This window comes from Aspergillus saccharolyticus (assembly GCF_003184585.1).
Source record: "Aspergillus saccharolyticus JOP 1030-1 unplaced genomic scaffold BP01scaffold_49, whole genome shotgun sequence".
Lineage (NCBI taxonomy): Eukaryota > Fungi > Ascomycota > Eurotiomycetes > Eurotiales > Aspergillaceae > Aspergillus > Aspergillus saccharolyticus.
This window is the reverse complement of record NW_020290659.1, coordinates 8044-26035: the sequence shown is the minus strand read 5'-3', so window position 1 is coordinate 26035 and position 17992 is coordinate 8044. Positions and strand designations below refer to the sequence as shown.

The following is a 17992-nucleotide window of genomic DNA, read 5'->3' as shown; positions in this document are numbered from 1 at the left end:
TGGGGGCAGTAACTAACTTATAAAAGTGCGTGTTCTGAGTAATCCAGAAGTAATCCCGGGTTACTCTGGCAGTAAATACGAGAGAAATAACTAACTTAGTAACTTACCCTAGAAGCTGATCTAATTTTACTAGTACTGGATATATAATCTAGGAAACCAAGTTAGTGATAAGTTCGATCTACACCCAAAATCCAGACCCCAACGATATCCAGACTTGGATCTGTAGAGACATATCAGAAACCAACAACAAACAGCAAACACCACAACCACTGCGACACGCCGCATCAAAACAAAAACATCTGATCCGTCGCCTTCGATATAACCCCGGGCTGCTTATATCCCAACTCAACCAAATTCTTCTTCATCGCCTCAATCATCGGTGGCGGCCCACAGAGAAACACCCGAGTGTCGGCAGCCGGCGCCGGGAACGCCTCCTGGATCAGCTCCTGCGTCACGAACCCCTTTCTCCCATCCCACTTGCCCTCCGGACGCGAGAGCACATACTCCACGCAGAACCGCCCGGGGAATAGTGCCAATGGATTTGAGAGCGGATTTGAGGAGTAGGGTGTCGGCGCGGGACGGTCGGTAGGGCTTGTGGGATGCGAAGCTCTCCTGGACGTCGAGCTTGATGGAGAGCCAGACGGTAAGAGCACCGGTCAGACTGATTTGAAGAGCGCTGTCAATGCCCACCCCGGACCAGAAGGAGGATTGGGAGGTTGTTCCAGAGGGAAGATGGATTTCTTGGAGGAGATGCGGGAGGAACAGTTGAGGCTGGCGCAGTATCCCGAGCCCGTTGCTGTATACACTATACCCTAGTCCAGCAGCTAGGCCGAGAGGAACGGCCGCGAGGAGCGATTTGACTAAAAGCCCAACGGTGGACCGCTGTCGCTTGCGCACGTCGACTGCAGCGACCTGGGAGACTTTCTCGAAGGTCGGACGGTACACCTCAATGGCTTCAGCTTGGTCCTGCGGTTCCGGCCAGTCAATTCGGTGCTCACATGGGAGACTTGAAGTGAAAGAAATATACCTCAGCTGCAAGCGCTCCGATCAGATATGGCTCGAGAAGTTCGCGGGCTTCGTCCGAGTGTCCGGTCTCCTCGAAGGCCTCAGTGGCATCTAAGCCAGCCACTTCACCACCTGGGTGGTCATCAAGCCAGGTAGTGATGTTGTAGAGACTAAATGTGTGAGTATTAGGATTACCAACAGCTACATGACCAGGGCATTGATACCTTTATTAGGCAAAATAATCCAGCCATCGTCTTTCTTGTTATGACTTCTAACCTGCTCGAGGATGTATGTAGTTGATGCCATGAGGGCTGACCGGGGATTGTTGATAATTGCGACAACAGACGGTAAGATGAAGGAATAATCAAGTGTGTTCATGGTGTGAGGAACGCGAGGTTTCGTTGCTCATATATCGGTTAGGACAGTGCCAGCCATTCAAGACCTTCTACGTCGACGATAATAGGAATGTTGCCGATTGCCACTGTCAAGAAACTGAGACTGTGGATACCGAGCGGGCCTCGTAAGTACTCCGTACGAAAAGTAGATTGTTCGCTCATTGCTCGATGCATAGCTTCTGACATTCGAGGTTGATGTGGAAAATATGATATATGTGTTCCGAACTCCGAGCAGCGTACACACAATGACAGTGCCTCTATATAAAACCAGAGAATCAATGCTCCCGTTTTCACTCTGGCACAATCCTGGCTTCACTTTTGCAAACACCTAATCACAATACCCTTGTGTCTGACCCAATTCACAAGATTTTTAAAGCAGCCTATGGATATGTCGCTCAAAACATTCTATCTTATCGGTGACAATACCTCGGTGCAGGATGTAGCTGTGCAGCCTACATGGAAGATTGAAGACCTCAAAAGAGCAGTGGGCCTCGCCCTACATATAGTTCAACCGCTGGGTAAATCGTTCCAGATGAACCTTAGAAATAGAGCCTAGGAGTATATGGATTGTGTGCTTCTGATTCCTTGAGTGGATGTCATGATGGGATGCCGGCTATACGGTGGGTGCTTTTGGATGGCCCAGAAAGTCGAGTGAAAGTCGAGTGAAACTCTAGTATAGCTATTCGTCATTTGGTAGACTGTGTGTTGAAGATACAGGAGTGGAAATCATAATGGGTATTTGGTCATCTGACGACGTGATGTACTACGGCAAAGGGTATCCAATTACGGGGAAGCTCAAATTTCTTCTTATGATTGGGTCATGTCTCAAAAGAACATGATCTAAGTATGATACGTTGGGATGTCTTAAAGCATGTGTGCTGTGAAAGAGACTAGACCGCCATGGCAACACAACCGCAAGTTTCGATGAGAGCCCTAGTAGCCCAGTAAAAGTCATCGCATTGCGATCTCACAGAGTACCAACCTACTGGACGCTGGCAGACCAGTCCGAGACGGTGAGCGTTGCGGGACCACCCGTGAAAGGCTCGGTGCCGAATTGGAGCGCTATCAGGTAATCTCTATCAGAACAAAGCTCTCCCACAGACAGTGTTTGGGAAAGTGGAGGGAGGAGAGGTTGGAATGGCTTACTGATGAGATACTGGCTACTGGCGGGAAAGCCGTGGTTCTGCGTCACGTACTTGAAGAAATCGTTGACGTCGCCCTGAAACGAGGTGATCGGGGTCGGAGCCACAAAGCTGTATGTTTTCTGCGCCCCGTTGACGCCGTACCACAGCTCCCAGGTCTGGCCCTCGACCGTGGCGGTCGCGATCTGGGATCCAAGGGGTCTGAACTCCGCCGTAGCGAGCAAGCCCTATTTTATTAGAAAAGCAGGGTGAAATATTACACTCAGTTCGCATGCCGCTGGGCCGTTGCATTGTTAGTGTTGGGGACCGGACATACCAGATCATAACTTCATAGTCCCCACTCCAGGACGTCCGCGCGGATGCCCGTGTTGTCATAGCTCCACCGGGCGGCGGTGGGGATCCGGCTGATCTGGCTGACGAGCTTCTTGTCGAAGCTCAAGCCGGAGTTGGCGTAGCTCTTAACTCGAGTTCTCCCCGCCGGACCAGTTCCATTTCGTCGTCCAGGAGGTGCCAGCGCTGGAGGCGGAGTTCACGGTGGTGCATTGCGAGCCGGAGCCGGCGTCTTTGCCCCACAGGTTGTTGTTGATGGTGTACACGCCACCGGTGTAGGTGGCGTATTGATCGCAGAGTTGGGCCTGTTGGGCGACGGCGGCGCCGGCGGCGAGAGATGTCAGGAAGTAAAAGGCCTTCATATTCAGAAATGGGAAATGCTTGTTGTGGTATTTGATTAGGGATGAGGTGCTGGTCACTGAGATGGTGGCTCTGACCGGAGATTTATAGCTTGGATATACATATTGCAGCCGAGACAGACGCGGCTTGACTATCATGTTTGTCTGTTTGAGGAGTCCGAGACAGTTAGCACATTTGCCCAACTCAAGTCCGAGGCTAGTATATCAAAAAAGTCCGATTCCGACGATTCTGACCCAGACCCCGGAGAATTTGGCTGGAGATCTTGGTATAAATTTAGCCTCGTTTCTGGAATGTGGGGCTGGACCCTGAATGACGGCCAAAAAGGTCAGGGTAGGGCAAGAGCAAGGGCAGAGGCAGCGAGACATTGGGACTTAGCTCTTTGGCTGGAGACTCATTTCCGGGCTCGCTGAAAGCCCTTCTTATACTGTCATCCTTAGGTGGTTTCTAGAGGCCAGGTGTGAGATTACATCGCACTGGAGTATCAGGGGTCGCGACCACCACGGTTATACACGGGCCGGGGCGATGTGGGGCTCATCGAGAATCGGTAGAGCCTGCTGAAAGCCTGACAATAACCCGAGGTTGACTGGCCCTCTGCACTTACTACTGTGTACTTTGAGAGGAGCAATGGTTATACTACTGGTTCTAATGCAGAAGGGTGTGTATGTACAACAAATTGTAAACTTGAACTCGGATCTTTTGATGCTGTTTATACATATTGTCTTTGAATATACATTAGGCACCTACTTACAGCCCGAGAGTATCGAAAATAGCACCTCGTGGTTGCTTGGTTTCGCCTAAGCGCGGGACTGAACACAATACAAAACAAAATGAACAAGCTCTAGAACAAACCAGCTGCATCATAAACCTTTTTAGTGCACGTTTCGTCATGGAGGGAGATAGCAGTTCTATAGAGGAGCAGAATGAACTTGAATTCTGACCTGATTAGTGCATATTGAACAGCACTAGAACAAACCAAAGTCAAGGCATGAAAAAACAACTACTCCAATACGATATCTTATACGAGCTGACACGCATCCTTTCTACTCACGAGCGGATGCGTCTTATTGAACAAATTGGTTGGGTCATACTTCGCCTTGAGCAGGCGTAGCCGGTCCAGATTCTCGCCAAAGAGCTCCTTACCACTGCGGTCGCCAGCTATACTTCCAGTCAGCATAGTTGAATTGAAGGTTGAAAGGATACCATCGACTCACTTTCGACAAAATTAGAATAAACCACCGCACCCGCTGCCTCCTTCCCCTCCCTTTTCTCTGCCTCAGCGGTGATCAACGCCTTGAGATGCCGCCCTTTCTCTCCCGCGCGCGCATCATCCTTCTCATCCAACCACCAGAGCTGCACGACCCCGTTCTGACACCGACTCCGGTTCGCAAACGCCATCTCTCCTCGCGGGACCGCGGCCACTTTCCCGAGATGGCCAAATTCAAACACGATATACGACCTCCGCCAGGCCGGCTCCTCCTGCAGAATCGCCCCAAATTCCGTCAGCACCGAGCGCGCCAGCCCGGGCCGCAGCGGCATCGCAAACGAGAAGCCCTTGGTGTTCTTCCGGTCTCCATGCACCGCGATCCCATTCAATAACGCGTTGACCTGGCAATACGGGATCATCGCCAGGGTATTCATGACGGGATCGAGTTCGAGCAGTGGGGCGTACCGTCGTCTTGCCTCTTCCTCACTCGTGATTGATACCACGACTGCGAGGATGGTCGGCCCCGTGCCACGGGGCGCACCCGGAGGCACCGCCAGGAAGCAGTCAATGGCCGATCGACCATCAGCCCCTGCCCCCTCATCCGCCACCAACTCATTTGCGAACCCCACCACTCTCTCCAGCTTGTCCGGGGTAAAGCCCAGTAAGCCCGCGAATACCTCGTTCTTCTGTTCATGGGCCTGGAAGGTGAATTCCGTGACCACCCCAAAGTTATGCCCGGCGCCGCGGAGGGCCCAGAACAGATCCGGGTGGAGGGTCGGAGAGGTAGCCAGTACGCGGCCGTCGGCTAGCACGATCCGCGCGGCTAGGAGGTTGTCAATCGTCAGCCCGTACAGGCCCGTCAGCCAGCCGTAGCCCCCGCCCAGCGTGAGGCCCCCGATGCCCGTGTGGTTGACGATCCCGCCCACGGTCGCGAGACCGTGCTGGCCCAGCGCGGTGTCGATATCCTCCCAGAGCGCTCCACCCTGCGCGGTGATGGTTCGTGCCTCTGGATCGACGGTGACCCCGCGCAGGCGCGAGAGCGAGAGAAGTAGTCCACCCGCGGTGGAGGCGGCACCGGACGTGGAGTGGCCCCCGCCTGCGATGGCCAGGTCCATTCCGTGAGTTTGTGCAAAGGTGAGGGCGGTGGAGATGTCCTTCTCGGTGCTGGGGAGGATGACGAGGGCCTAGAGGGTGGGTTAGTATCAATCGTGGAAAGAATGTTGGGGGAGGTCAACATACAGCGGGCTTCTCTGCGCCATCGGACCAGCGCTTGATCGAGGCGCGGTATTCCTCCGAGCCAGGGAGAAGGACGACCGAGTCAGGCAGCTGATCCCGCAGCTCCTGGATAGTACTCATATTCAACATACTGGGCGACATGGTGGTGAGACACTGTGCAATCAAGCAGCAGGATACGGAGGGGAGGGCATGCCATGGTAGCGTAACATAGGGTGCAAGGCATTTATCTACATACAGGTCTGTAGATCACAAAGGAGAGTCAACAACACGGATACGAGGTCATTGGGCGCAAGCTTCGTGGGTGACGCAGGGATACGGGTGGATCTTCTTTATCTTCCCGCCGTGTCCCATGGTGCGCACACGTATTTGATATCACTAAAACTTGGTGATTGACCCGTTGTGGCTCGACGCCTGCGTATCAGGATATGTGTCTTAACTACTTTAAACCTACTCAGCGGTTCATATTGCCGTTGCAAACATATATGACCACAGGGTGTAAAGATGAATGCAAGTGTTTATAGCAGGCGGTGGCGAACATGCCCTAAATGCCGGGCGATGCCGCGATTGGGGTTTAAAAGTTAATATGCGGGTTAAAATCAGTAGCTCGACAGCTCTTAGCAATCCGATCACCACCGCTGCTCAGTGAATAGACAACTGCAAAATATTTTTGGTTCTAAACCAAGATCTAGCACATACGACCACAGGGTGTGGAAAACAGGGCTTCCCGTCCGCTCAGCCGTACTTAAGCCACCTATTGAACACGGCCGAGTAGGATATTAACCCTTTCTCAGTCGCTGCTTTATGAATGAGCAACGCTAAGACAAAGAGTGAGTGTGGATGATTTGAAGTGATGTTGTCATAAGCGTGGGTGAGCAGAGTAAGCAGAGTAAGTAATAGATAAGCAATTAAATAACCAAGCAGACCAGCCAGACAACTAAGCAAGAAAAAAAAGTTAAATAGGATCTTTGACCTAATTATCTATTCTTTTTCGTCTATTAAATAAACTTATACTTAGTAAATAATCTAAAAAGTAATACTATATTAAAACTTAGTATATTATATAATAATAAATCAAGAAGAAGCAGGGACAGAGAAAGATTAAGAAGCTCTAAAAAACCAGTAATTATTTAGTTTTACTATAGAGTACTAACAAATTATAAAATAGAAAGAGAATAAGATATATTATAAGAAGAGAGCTCTGGCTACTAATTGTAAGGAATAAACAATAGGACTTATTCAAAACAATAGCCGTTCGGCCAGCATTACCTGTCAAGGGCTAAAAAGCTTGTGTAGCAAAGATAATAAGTTGCTAATCCAAAGTCAAATTACTTAGAGAACTATCTAAAACAATCAGCCCTTGACCTGATATTTATATTACATAGAGGAGTCTGTGGAGTAGGATTCCCAGGGAGTTTACTAGCTTAATATAAAGAACTACTAACTAGTAAAGTCTATTCTACTAGTTAGTAGATAAAGACTTACTTCTAATAAAGAATCTAGATAGAATAGAATTTTATAAGGTCTACTATTAGATATTTTACTAACTTTAGTCTTTTATATTATTCTTTTCTTTAGACTATATCTTCTCTAAAGCAGAGTAGAAGAGTAGAATTATATTTTACTCTAGCTATTACTCTAGTACTATTATATCTTTAACTATTTCTAGAGGTTTTTAGTTAGATTATTGTTGGAGTTTCAGTTCTTTTCAAATAGAATTAATTAGGGCTTTATTTAACTTTCACTTTTCCATACAAACTGAGTATAGAAGTGAAGTCAAAGCAAGGTCAAAATCAAAGATAATTAAAATCAAAAGGATCAAAGATAGAATAAATAAGGAAATAAACAAGCCACTGATTTTAATACATATCCGGTCAACTGGTTCAGGATGATTTAGGATGATCCTCAGGAAATCATTAAATAAAGCAGACTATTGAAGCTAAAATCTTTTGTTTATTGATTTCCTAATTAGGAAATCAAAATATTCAGAATACAGAGATGAGAATCCAGGGTGAGAATATAGGGGTAAATTAGCCAGGGATGGATTGGGCTGGAACAATGGTTCAAATGGCTTAATCCAGGAATTAGGGCTAGGGTTTAGTAGTCAGGTGAGCTGCCAATCTGATATACCCCTATAATTTTATAGAACTTAGTAGTTCTATCAAAATTAAAGTAAACAGACAGGTAAATATACTACTAAAATAGAAAAAAGATAAATAATCAAGTTCTTACTATATTGAGTTGGTTAATAAATTACTAGTATTTCTAACCTCTAAACTACTTAGTTAGACCATCAGCTTTTATTCTATTAATTAGAATCTAATAAATATTAATAGTCTTATTCAGGGCTTCCTATCTAAGCTAGTAATTTATAATATCTATATGCTTCAGACTAGTCTAAAAAGAAAAGATAGAACTAGTTAGTATTTAGACTATCTGGGTATTGTTATATAATATAGAAAGGTAGTGTTCAGGGTTAAACCCTATTTAGTTAAAAAATCATCTCTATTAAAGCAGTTACTTGGCTGTAGTAGTTAGAGCTAATAGTTTAGCCTTAGTAGTAAATAAGATTATATAGTATTGTTTCTTACTCAGTTAATTAATAGGCCTATTGAATAAGTAAATAATATACCCTATTAAGCTAGTATGATCAAAATTATTATTAAAGCTAGTATTACTAGCTATATGGAAAACTGCCTGATTAGGACTAGGATTATATTTAATAGCCAGGTCCTTTGTTTCTTCTAAATAGAAAATCAAGTGGTCCACTGCCCTGAGATATTTAGGGCTTGGATTAGTTAGGTATTCTGTAAGTAGTTGATATAATTTGGCTATATCAGGCCTAGTCCAAACTACAGGATATAGGGCTGACTCTACTTTTTGCTGAAATTTATGAATCTGATTAGCTAAGGTCTTAAAAAGTGGGTTCTTAATTAATTTCTTACTTAAGAGTAGAGACTTAGGGCTTTTAAGGTATTCTAGATTAAATTTATTAATAATTTTATTAATATAGGTTGATTACTTAATCTATAGCTTCTGATTTAGGTGATCATGTGATATCTAAATATTTAAAAATAATATAGATTTACCAAGGTTCTTTACATTAAATAATATTATTAATTTTTTCTTAAATTTATTGAATTTCTCTTGATTTAATTAGTAGAATATACAGATTATGTTACCCATAAATATTAATAAAATTAGATAATTATTAATATAGATATATTGATTCTCTTTAATAGGGCTGAGCCCTAGGGCTTCAAGCTTTACTCTAAGGATCTTCTGCCAAAGGAGGGGTGATTATCTTAGACTATATAGAGTCTTCTGTAATAGATAAACTATTTGTTTATTTCCTAATCTAGGAAGAGGGCCTATATAGATCTTTTTCTTAATAGAGCTATTAAGGAAGGTGGTGACAGTATCTAATTAATATATTTCTAGATTAAATACTGCAATCAGGCCTAGAATAATCCTTAGGGATCTAGCTGTAAGTATACTAGTGCAGGTTTCTAAATAATCAGAGATCTATAAATCTTTCTAAATATATATCTAGGCCTTGAATCCAGCTAGTTAATCTTTTTTATTAAATTTATAGGTCTATATCTATTTTAGTAGTAGGACTTTCTTATTCTTTGTATTCTATATTAAACACGTGATCCAGGTGCCTAAGGCATTTAATTAATTAAGTTCTATCTTTAAAACTTAAATAAATTAAGATAAATAGAAGTAACTTATTAATCCCCTCTAGTTAGTAGATAGTAGTAGAAGCTGGGATTTATTAATAGTAGGGATTTCCCCTTTATTAATACAGTTGACTATTATTTGAATAGCTTAGAGAACTAGTCTCTTTTAGAAATAGTCTAGATTAGATGATTTAGACCTCTCCCTTTTTAATCCTCTAATTAGTTCTATATTAAGAAAATCGATTTTATTAAAAGCCTTTTAATTAATAGTGGAATTATTGATAAGGACTATAAGTAGTAAGGCAGGCAGTAAGTCTTTAAGGGTAGAAGATATATTATCAAGGACTATATCCTCCAAGGGTTCTGTATGATTATATGATTCCTCTGGGTTATGGGGTTCCTCTAGGTTATAGGATCCCTCTGAATTATGCGAGTCCTCTAGATTATATAATTCCTCTAGATTATGTGATTTTAGCTTAGAGATATCCTTGATTTCTGAGTCATCTGATAAAGATGGTTCTTGATTAATTAATTTAATATCTGACTATTTAATTTGGATTGAATTAATCACCTGGGTAAGCTATTGTTTTGTTAATATACTTCCTAATTCAGAAGTTTATTTATAATTAGACTCTTTATTAAATATAATATTATATATAGATATTATTTAGTCAAGGATAGGAATCTATATTTACTAGATATTTAAAGCTCTATATCTAATAAGGAATCCAATAAGGGCTCTGGGCTCTAGTTTATTTTCTTTTAGTAGATTACTGATCTGGGTATAGATATATGATCTATACTTCCTTAAATAGAAAAGGTCTAGTTTCTCTAGCAACTATAAGGATTATTATAGAAGGCTTTTCTAGACAGTTCCATAGGGGGTTTCCTAATTAAGTTGTTTATTTAGCATCCTATTTAGAATATATATAGCTGTTTCTATGATTTCAGGCCAAATAAATAGTAGTAGGCCTGAATTAATTAATAAATATCTTATTTTAGAAGTAATTAGGGCTCCAGCCCTCTCAGAGAAAGGATTCTACTCAGGCTAGTATATAAACAAATAATTAATAATCATCCTCTTAGAGCTAGCCTAAATTAGGAAGGTATTGAGATTCCTATTCTAATCTAAATAAAATCACTTAGGCATGGTTCTATATTAATTAATTATATAAATAATTATATCAATAATTAACTGTAAGATATCTGATTTAGAAGTTAGGGCTTGCCCTAAGTAAAATTTTAAATAGAAATAATAGAGATAACTAATATATCTCTGTTTATTCTATATAGTAGTTATATAAATCAGGTCCTAATATAGGGTTTCAAAGGGCTTGGTGCCTGGGTTGATTTTCTATCTTAAAATCTAATAATTTAATTAGCTGATTCGGCAGGTAGGGTATTTCCGGATTAGTTCTAGCTTAATATTAGTTAATTGAATACCCTGAGTCTTTTAACTAAGGTGTCTTAGGGCTTCTTCTTCTAGATACCCTAATCTATTATACTATTCTTTCATGGTTCTATTTAAAATTTAGGGCTTTTCAGATGTTCTGATTAGCTATTTAATTATTAGATTAAGAATTATTAAGGATTTAACTGATTATTCTTATTAAATAAAATATAGCCTATAAATCAGCTTAATATAGTAGACTAGTATTCTATTAGCTATTTGTAAAAGAGCGTATTTTCTATTATAGAATAATCTGGTTTCCTAAGCCTTCCAGCCTGATATGATATTATGGTGGAATCCAGAAACAAAGACAATATCCTTTAATTTAAAAATAATACTATTCCCCTTTGGGCAGGTGGAATAGAATAGGACTGTTCTATATCTCTAAATAGTATTAGAGATATTCCTAATATAGATATAATTATTATCAACTAGTCTATAATTAATAAATAATTCTAATAAATTACATACATAACTATTAAATACAGTGTCGAATATCTATTATCTTAATAGATTTATTGATATATTTCCTAGTTCAGAAGTCTATTAATATTTTAATAGGGTGAATTTAGATAGATATTTCTCTATTTATTAATTTTCAAAGATTTCTAGAGTAATAGGGGTTGTTTAATAAGCTTGACAAGTCTTTTTATAGATATATCTGAATTTTAGGTTCTTATAGACTTGCCGAAAGCAGTTTAGCACTTCTGGATCAGATAACCATGTTGAATTTTAGAGGTCTTTATTAATATATTAACAGTCCTAAAAGTCATGGTTTCTATTATTCTTTCCTAATTTGCAGGGGCAGGATTGGCCACATAATCTCCCTTTTCGGGGATTAATTTGTGTATTACCGTTTTCAGTAGTTTGTTTATCACTTTGATCCTAGAAGGTGGCATGGCTCACCCTATTTTGTTTATTAATAGAATACCTGTTCTGGTAATTTAACCGAATCCAGTCACGTGCCTTGCGGGTTAGTTCAAGGAATTCAGGGATTTCTTCCTGACTGTTTTCAATTTCAATAAGCCTGGACTACTATATTAATACAAAGGTGCCTATTATTTTATGAATAAATTTAAGAAAGTTAAAAAGCACTCTAATTAGCTTCTTAATCTTACTAATTTAAAGCTCTACTACTTTAGAATATATTAATTCCTATTAACTAATATAGCTCTTAATAGGACCCTTTATTAAGATCCTAAGACAGTGATATCAATTTATAAGATCTCACTTCCTTGATTAGTTGGTTGGTACTAGGCGGTTTCATAGGACTCGAAGGATTTAATAGGACTTTTCTAAATTAAGTATAGTATACTGATTTTGCTTGCTTAATATAGAATTAATCAATAGACTTAATAAGGCTAGTTCTGAAGCAGTTTTATTAAATTTCTTAAGATTCTAATAGTAGTCCTGCTTGGCTTTCTGATATAGCAGGTAGTCTGATTTATTTAAGTTGATTATTGAATTTACTGATGATTTGATCTGTTTCACACTAATAGTACTAGACCGGATTGGGTAGGCAGGCTCAGTTAGCAGTTCTGGGTTTATCAATTCCTATATCCCTTTGTTGATTGCGAATAGTCAAATTTGATTAATCTATAGAATCCAGTCATATGAATAATTTAATTATAGGATTCTATTAGATTACTGAATAATCTAATTGTTCATATTAAATAGAACTGACTGTAGTCGATTTAATTAACAGAGGGATTGAATAAATCAAAATAAGAGGTCTTCCGGGCTTATAACTATTAAAGTTTTAGTTCTTTTCAAATAGAATTAATTAGACCTTTATTTAACTTTCACTTTTCTATATAAACTAAATATAGAAGTAAAGTCAAAGCAAGGTCAAAATCAAAGATAATTAAAATCAAAAGAATTAAAGATAGAATAAATAAGAAAATAAACAAGCCACTGATTTCAATACATATCTGGTCAACTGGTTCAGGATGATTCAGGATAATCCTCAGGAAATCATTAAACAAAGCAGGCTATTTAAGCCAAAATCTTTTGTTTATTGATTTCCTAATTAGGAAATCAAAACATTCAGAATGCAGGGGTGAGAATCCAGGTTGAGAATGCAGGGGTAAATTAGCCAGGGATGGATTGGGCTGGAACAATGGTTCAAATGGCTCAATCCAGGAATTAGGGCTAGGGTTTGGTAGTCAGGTGAGCTGCCAGTCTGACAATTATATATATCTAATTTATTTTCCTAGATACTTCTTATATTTACTGTATCAGTTTAGATACTGGGTTTATTTATTAAGAATTTCTTCTATATAGAATTCTTTATCTTAGTCTATTAGTGTTACGGGACGGATGGATCGTACTGATCAAAACATGCCTTTAAACAAGAAGAAATAGCTGAAGAGCTATTTCATCTGTTTGTGCGAAATTCTTTTAGGTGTATGCGAACTAAGCTAGTGCTAGTTTAGTATATAGTATGCGAGGCCTCAGGCATCAACTAGTGTCTGAAGCTGAGCTCTATATCAGGGCCTTAGTTCTATAATAGAAGCCTCCCTCTCCTTCCTTATCTCTCTTCATAGTTTGTATTTGTACGATCAGTGGTACAGATTCGGGGTAATAGTTCTATGGTTTAGTTTTCTTCCTAGGCAGTATTATGGCTGGTTAGTAGATAGTATAAGTATAGATAGGGTCTATTTTATTTACTATTATTCTCTCTATTATATAATTCTTCTTAATCTAGTGAATCTAATAGTTCTTTAGTAAATAGAATTTTCTTTATACAGCTTATACAACCAGTTCTGGGGATATAATTAGGCTTAGCTATTAGCTTTATATAGAATATATGAAGTACTATATAAGAAGACTATTCCCCTCTTAAGTTAGTTCTCTTTTTTTTTTTTTTTAAGTATCTTCTCTTTCTTCTTAGTTTGTTCTTTTTCTACTTATATAATTTACTATTATCTTCTTCTTCTGCTGTATAATGCCTTCTCTTCCTAGTTCTGGAGCTAATAAGTCTAACTAATTAGATAATCTTCTTAGTTCTATTTACTATAATCTCTCTTAAACTTCTGCTTCTATCTTCAATTATAATTTACTCTTTATTCCTATATACTATTTGACTACTTAAATACTTGTACTAATAATCCTAAGTATTAGATTACTATATAATTATTAGTATATAGAAATAAGACTTTGCTCTAACTTTATTATACTTAGAACTAATAGTATATTTGGTACTTTCCTTATTATAAATTTAAGATAAGAGCTGATGCTCTTACTATTACTTAGATAAGATAATCTAGTATCTATATATAAAAAGCTGTCAGACTGGCAGCTCACCTGACTACCAAACCCTAGCCCTAATTCCTGGATTAAGCCATTTGAACCATTGTTCCAGCCCAATCCATTCCTGGCTAATTTACCCCTGTATTCTTACCCTGGATTCTCACCCCTACATTCTGAATGTTTTGATTTCCTAATTAGGAAATTAATAAACAAAGGATTTTAGCTTAAATAGCCTGATTTGTTTAATAATTTCCTGAGGATTATCCTGAATCATCCTGAACTAGTTGACCAGATATATATTGAAATCAGTGGCTTGTTTATTTCCTTAATTCACTCTATCTTTGATTCTTTTGATTTTAATTATCTTTAACTTTGACCTTGCTTTGACTTCACTTCTATACTCAGTTTATATGGGAAAGTGAAAGTTAAATAAAGCCCTAATTAATTCTATTTGAAAAGGACTGAAATATTAATAGTTATAAGCCCGGAAGACCTCTTATTTTGATTTATTTAATCCCCCTGTTAATTGAATTAGCTATAGTTAGTCTTATTTAATATAAATAATCAGATTATTCAGCAATCTGATAGAATCCTATAATTAAATCAGTCATGTGACTGGATTCTATAGATTAATCAAATTCAACTATTCGCAATCAACAAAGGGATATAGGAATTGGTGAACCTGGAACTGCCTACTGAGCCTGCCTACCCAATCCAGTCTAGTGCTATTAGTATGAAACAGATAAAATCATTAGTAAATTCAATAATCGACTTAAATAAATCAGACCGCCTACTATATAGAGAAGCCAAGCAGGACTACTATCAGAACCTCAAGGAATTCAATGAAACTGCTTTAGGACTAGCCTCATTAAGTCTATTGATTAATTCTACATTAAGCAAGCAAAATCAGTATACTATACTCAATTTGAAAAAGCCCTATCAAATCCTTTAAGCCCTATAAAACCGCCTAGTATTAATTAACTAATTAAGGAAGTGAGATCTTATAAATCGATATCACCGCCTAAGAACCTCAACAAAGGGTCCTATTGAGAGCCATATTAGTCAATAGAAATTAATCTATTCTAAGATAGTGGAGCTTTAAATTAGTAAGATTAAGAAGCCAATCAGAGTACTTTTTAACTTCCTTGAATCTATTTATAAAATAATAGACACCTTTATATTAATATAGCAGTCTAGGCTTATTAAAATTAAAAATAGTCAGGAAGAAATCCCTGACTTCCTTGAACTAACCCACAAGACACATGACTGGATTCGGTTAAATTACTAGAACAGGCAATCTATCAATGAAAATGGAGTGAGTCATGCTACCTTCTAGAACCAAAGTAATAAACCAGACTAAGATAGTAAACAAACTACTAAAAATAGAAATATATAAAAAAAGTCCTAAAAGGGGAGATCATATGGCCAATCCTGCCCCTGCAAGTCAGGAAAGAATAATAGAAACCATGACTTTCAGGACTATTAATATATTAATAAAGACCTCTGAAATTCAATATAGTCATCTAATCCAGATATGCTAAACTGCTTTCAGCAAGCCTGTGAGAACCCAAAATTCAGATATATCTATAAGAAGACTTGTTAAGCTTATTAAACAACTTCTATTATCTAAGAAATCTTTGAAAATTAATAAATAGAAGAATATCTATCTAAATTCACTCTATTAATATATTAATAGACTTCTGAACTAGGAAATATATCAACAAATCTATCAAAATAATAGGTATTCAACACTACATCCAATAGTTATATATATAATTCATTGGAATTATTCATTAATTACAGACCAGTTGATAATAATCATATCTATGTTAGAAATACCTCTAATACTATTTAGAGATATAGAACAGTCCTATTCCACTCCACCTGCCCAAAGGGGAATAGTATTATTTTTGAATTAAAGGATATTGTCTTTATTCCTGGATTCTATTATAATATCATATTAGGCTGGAAGGCTCAGGAAACTGGACTATTCTATAATAGAAAACACGCCCTTTTAGAAACAGCTAATAGAACCCTAGTCTACTATATTAAGCTAATTTATAGACTATATTTTATTTAATAGGAATAATTAGTCAAATCCTTAATAATCCTTAATTTAACAATTAAACAGCTAATCAGAACATCTGAAAAGCCCTATATTTTAAATAGAACTATGAAAGAATAGTATAATAGATTAGAGTATCTAGAAGAAGAAGCCCTAAAACACCTCAGTTAAAAGACTCAGGGTATTTAATTAACTAATATTAAGCTAGAACCAATCCAGAAATACCATACCTACCGAATCAGCCAATCAAATTATTAGATTTCAAGACAGAAAATTAATCCAGGCACCAAGTTCTTTGAAACCCTATATTGGGACTTGATTTATATAACTATTGTATAGAATAAATAGAGATATATTAGTTATCTCTATTGTTCCTATTCAAAATTTTACTTAGGGCAAGCCCTAACTTCTAAATCAGATGTCTTATAGTTAATTATTAATATGATTATTTATATAATTAATCAATATGGGACTATGCCTAAGTAATTTATTTAGATTAGAATAGGAATCTTAACATCTTCCTAATTTAGGCTAGCTCTAAGAAGATAATTATTAATTATTTACTTATACATCAGTCTGAGTAGAATTCTTTCTCTAAAAGAGCTGGAGCCCTAATTACTTCTAAAATAAGATATTTATTAATTAATTCAGACCTGCTACTATTTATTTAGCCTGAAACCATGGAAACAGCTATATATATCCTAAATAAGATACTAAATAAACAACTTGATTGGGAAATCCTCTATAGAATCATCTGGAAAAGCCTTTTATAACAACCCTTATAGTTGTTAGAGAAACCAGACCTTTTCTATTTAAGAAAGTATAGATTATATATCTATATCCAGATCAGTAATCTATTAAAAGGGGATAAACTAGGGCCTAGAGTCCTTATTAGATTCCTTATTAGATATAGAGCTTTAAATATCTAGTAAATATAGATTCCTACTCTTAACTAAGTAATATCTATATATAATATTATATTTGATGAAGAGTTAAACTATAAATAAACTTCTAAATTAGGAAGTATATTAATAAAATAACAGCTTACCCAGGTAATTAATTTAATCTAAATTAAATAGTCAGATATTGAATTAATTAACCAAGAACCATCTTTATTAGATAACTCAGAAATCAAGGATATCTCTAAGCTGAAATTATATAACCCAGAGGAATTATATAATCCAGAGAAATCCTATGATTCAGAGGGATCTTATAACCTAGAAGGACTCTATGACCCAGGGGAATCATATGACTATATAGAACCCTTAGAGGATATAGTCCTTGGTAATATATCTTCTACCCCTGAAGACTCACTATCTGCCTTATTATCTATAGTCCTTATTGATAATTCTACTATTAATTAAAAGGCTTTTGATGAAATTGATTTTCTTAATATAGAACTAATCAGAGGATTAAAAAGACAGAGGTCTAAATCACCTAATCTAGACTATTCCTAAAAGAGACTAGTTCTCTAAGCTATTCAAACAATAGTCAACTGTATTAATAAAGGGGAAATTCCTACTATTAATAAATCCCAGCTTCTACTACTATCTATTAACTAGAGGGGATTAATAAGTTACTTCTATTTATCTTAATTTATTTAAGCTTTAAAGATAGAACTTAATTAATTAGATGCCTTAGGCACCTGGATTATATGTTTAATATATAATATAAAGGATAAGGAAGTTCTACTACTAAAATAGATATAGATCTATAAATTTGATAAAAAAGATCAACTGGCTGGATTCAAGGCCTGGATATATATTCAGGGAGATTTATAGACCCCTGATTAGTTGGAAACCTGTGCTAGTATACTTGCAGCTAGATCTCTGAGGATTATTCTAGCTCTAATTATAGTATTTGATCTGGAAAT

The 17992-nt window shown here is 37.8% G+C and overlaps 3 protein-coding genes across 3 annotated transcripts; all 3 read right to left on the bottom strand.

Annotated features, from left to right (window-relative positions):
* Positions 1 to 87: 87 nt before the first annotated feature.
* On the bottom strand, positions 88 to 1311 carry BP01DRAFT_407253 (cytochrome b5-like heme/steroid binding domain-containing protein; the record flags this gene model as incomplete). Its single annotated transcript, XM_025578791.1, has 3 exons — positions 88 to 966; positions 1028 to 1175; positions 1211 to 1311. 3 exons carry the CDS (start codon positions 1309 to 1311, stop codon positions 370 to 372), a joined length of 846 nt encoding a protein of 281 aa, XP_025427242.1. The 3' UTR covers positions 88 to 369.
* Positions 1312 to 2382: 1071 nt separating this feature from the next.
* Positions 2383 to 3234, bottom strand: BP01DRAFT_377139 (concanavalin A-like lectin/glucanase; the record flags this gene model as incomplete). The annotated part of the gene is made up of 4 exons (XM_025576996.1): positions 2383 to 2462; positions 2547 to 2743; positions 2884 to 2976; positions 3026 to 3234. 4 exons carry the CDS (start codon positions 3232 to 3234, stop codon positions 2383 to 2385), a joined length of 579 nt encoding a protein of 192 aa, XP_025427241.1.
* Positions 3235 to 4247: 1013 nt separating this feature from the next.
* On the bottom strand, positions 4248 to 5801 carry BP01DRAFT_306144 (FAD-binding oxidoreductase; the record flags this gene model as incomplete). The annotated part of the gene is made up of 3 exons (XM_025572222.1): positions 4248 to 4387; positions 4444 to 5620; positions 5676 to 5801. The coding sequence occupies 3 exons, from the start codon at positions 5799 to 5801 to the stop codon at positions 4248 to 4250; spliced, it is 1443 nt and encodes a 480-aa protein (XP_025427240.1).
* Positions 5802 to 17992: the final 12191 nt, after the last annotated feature.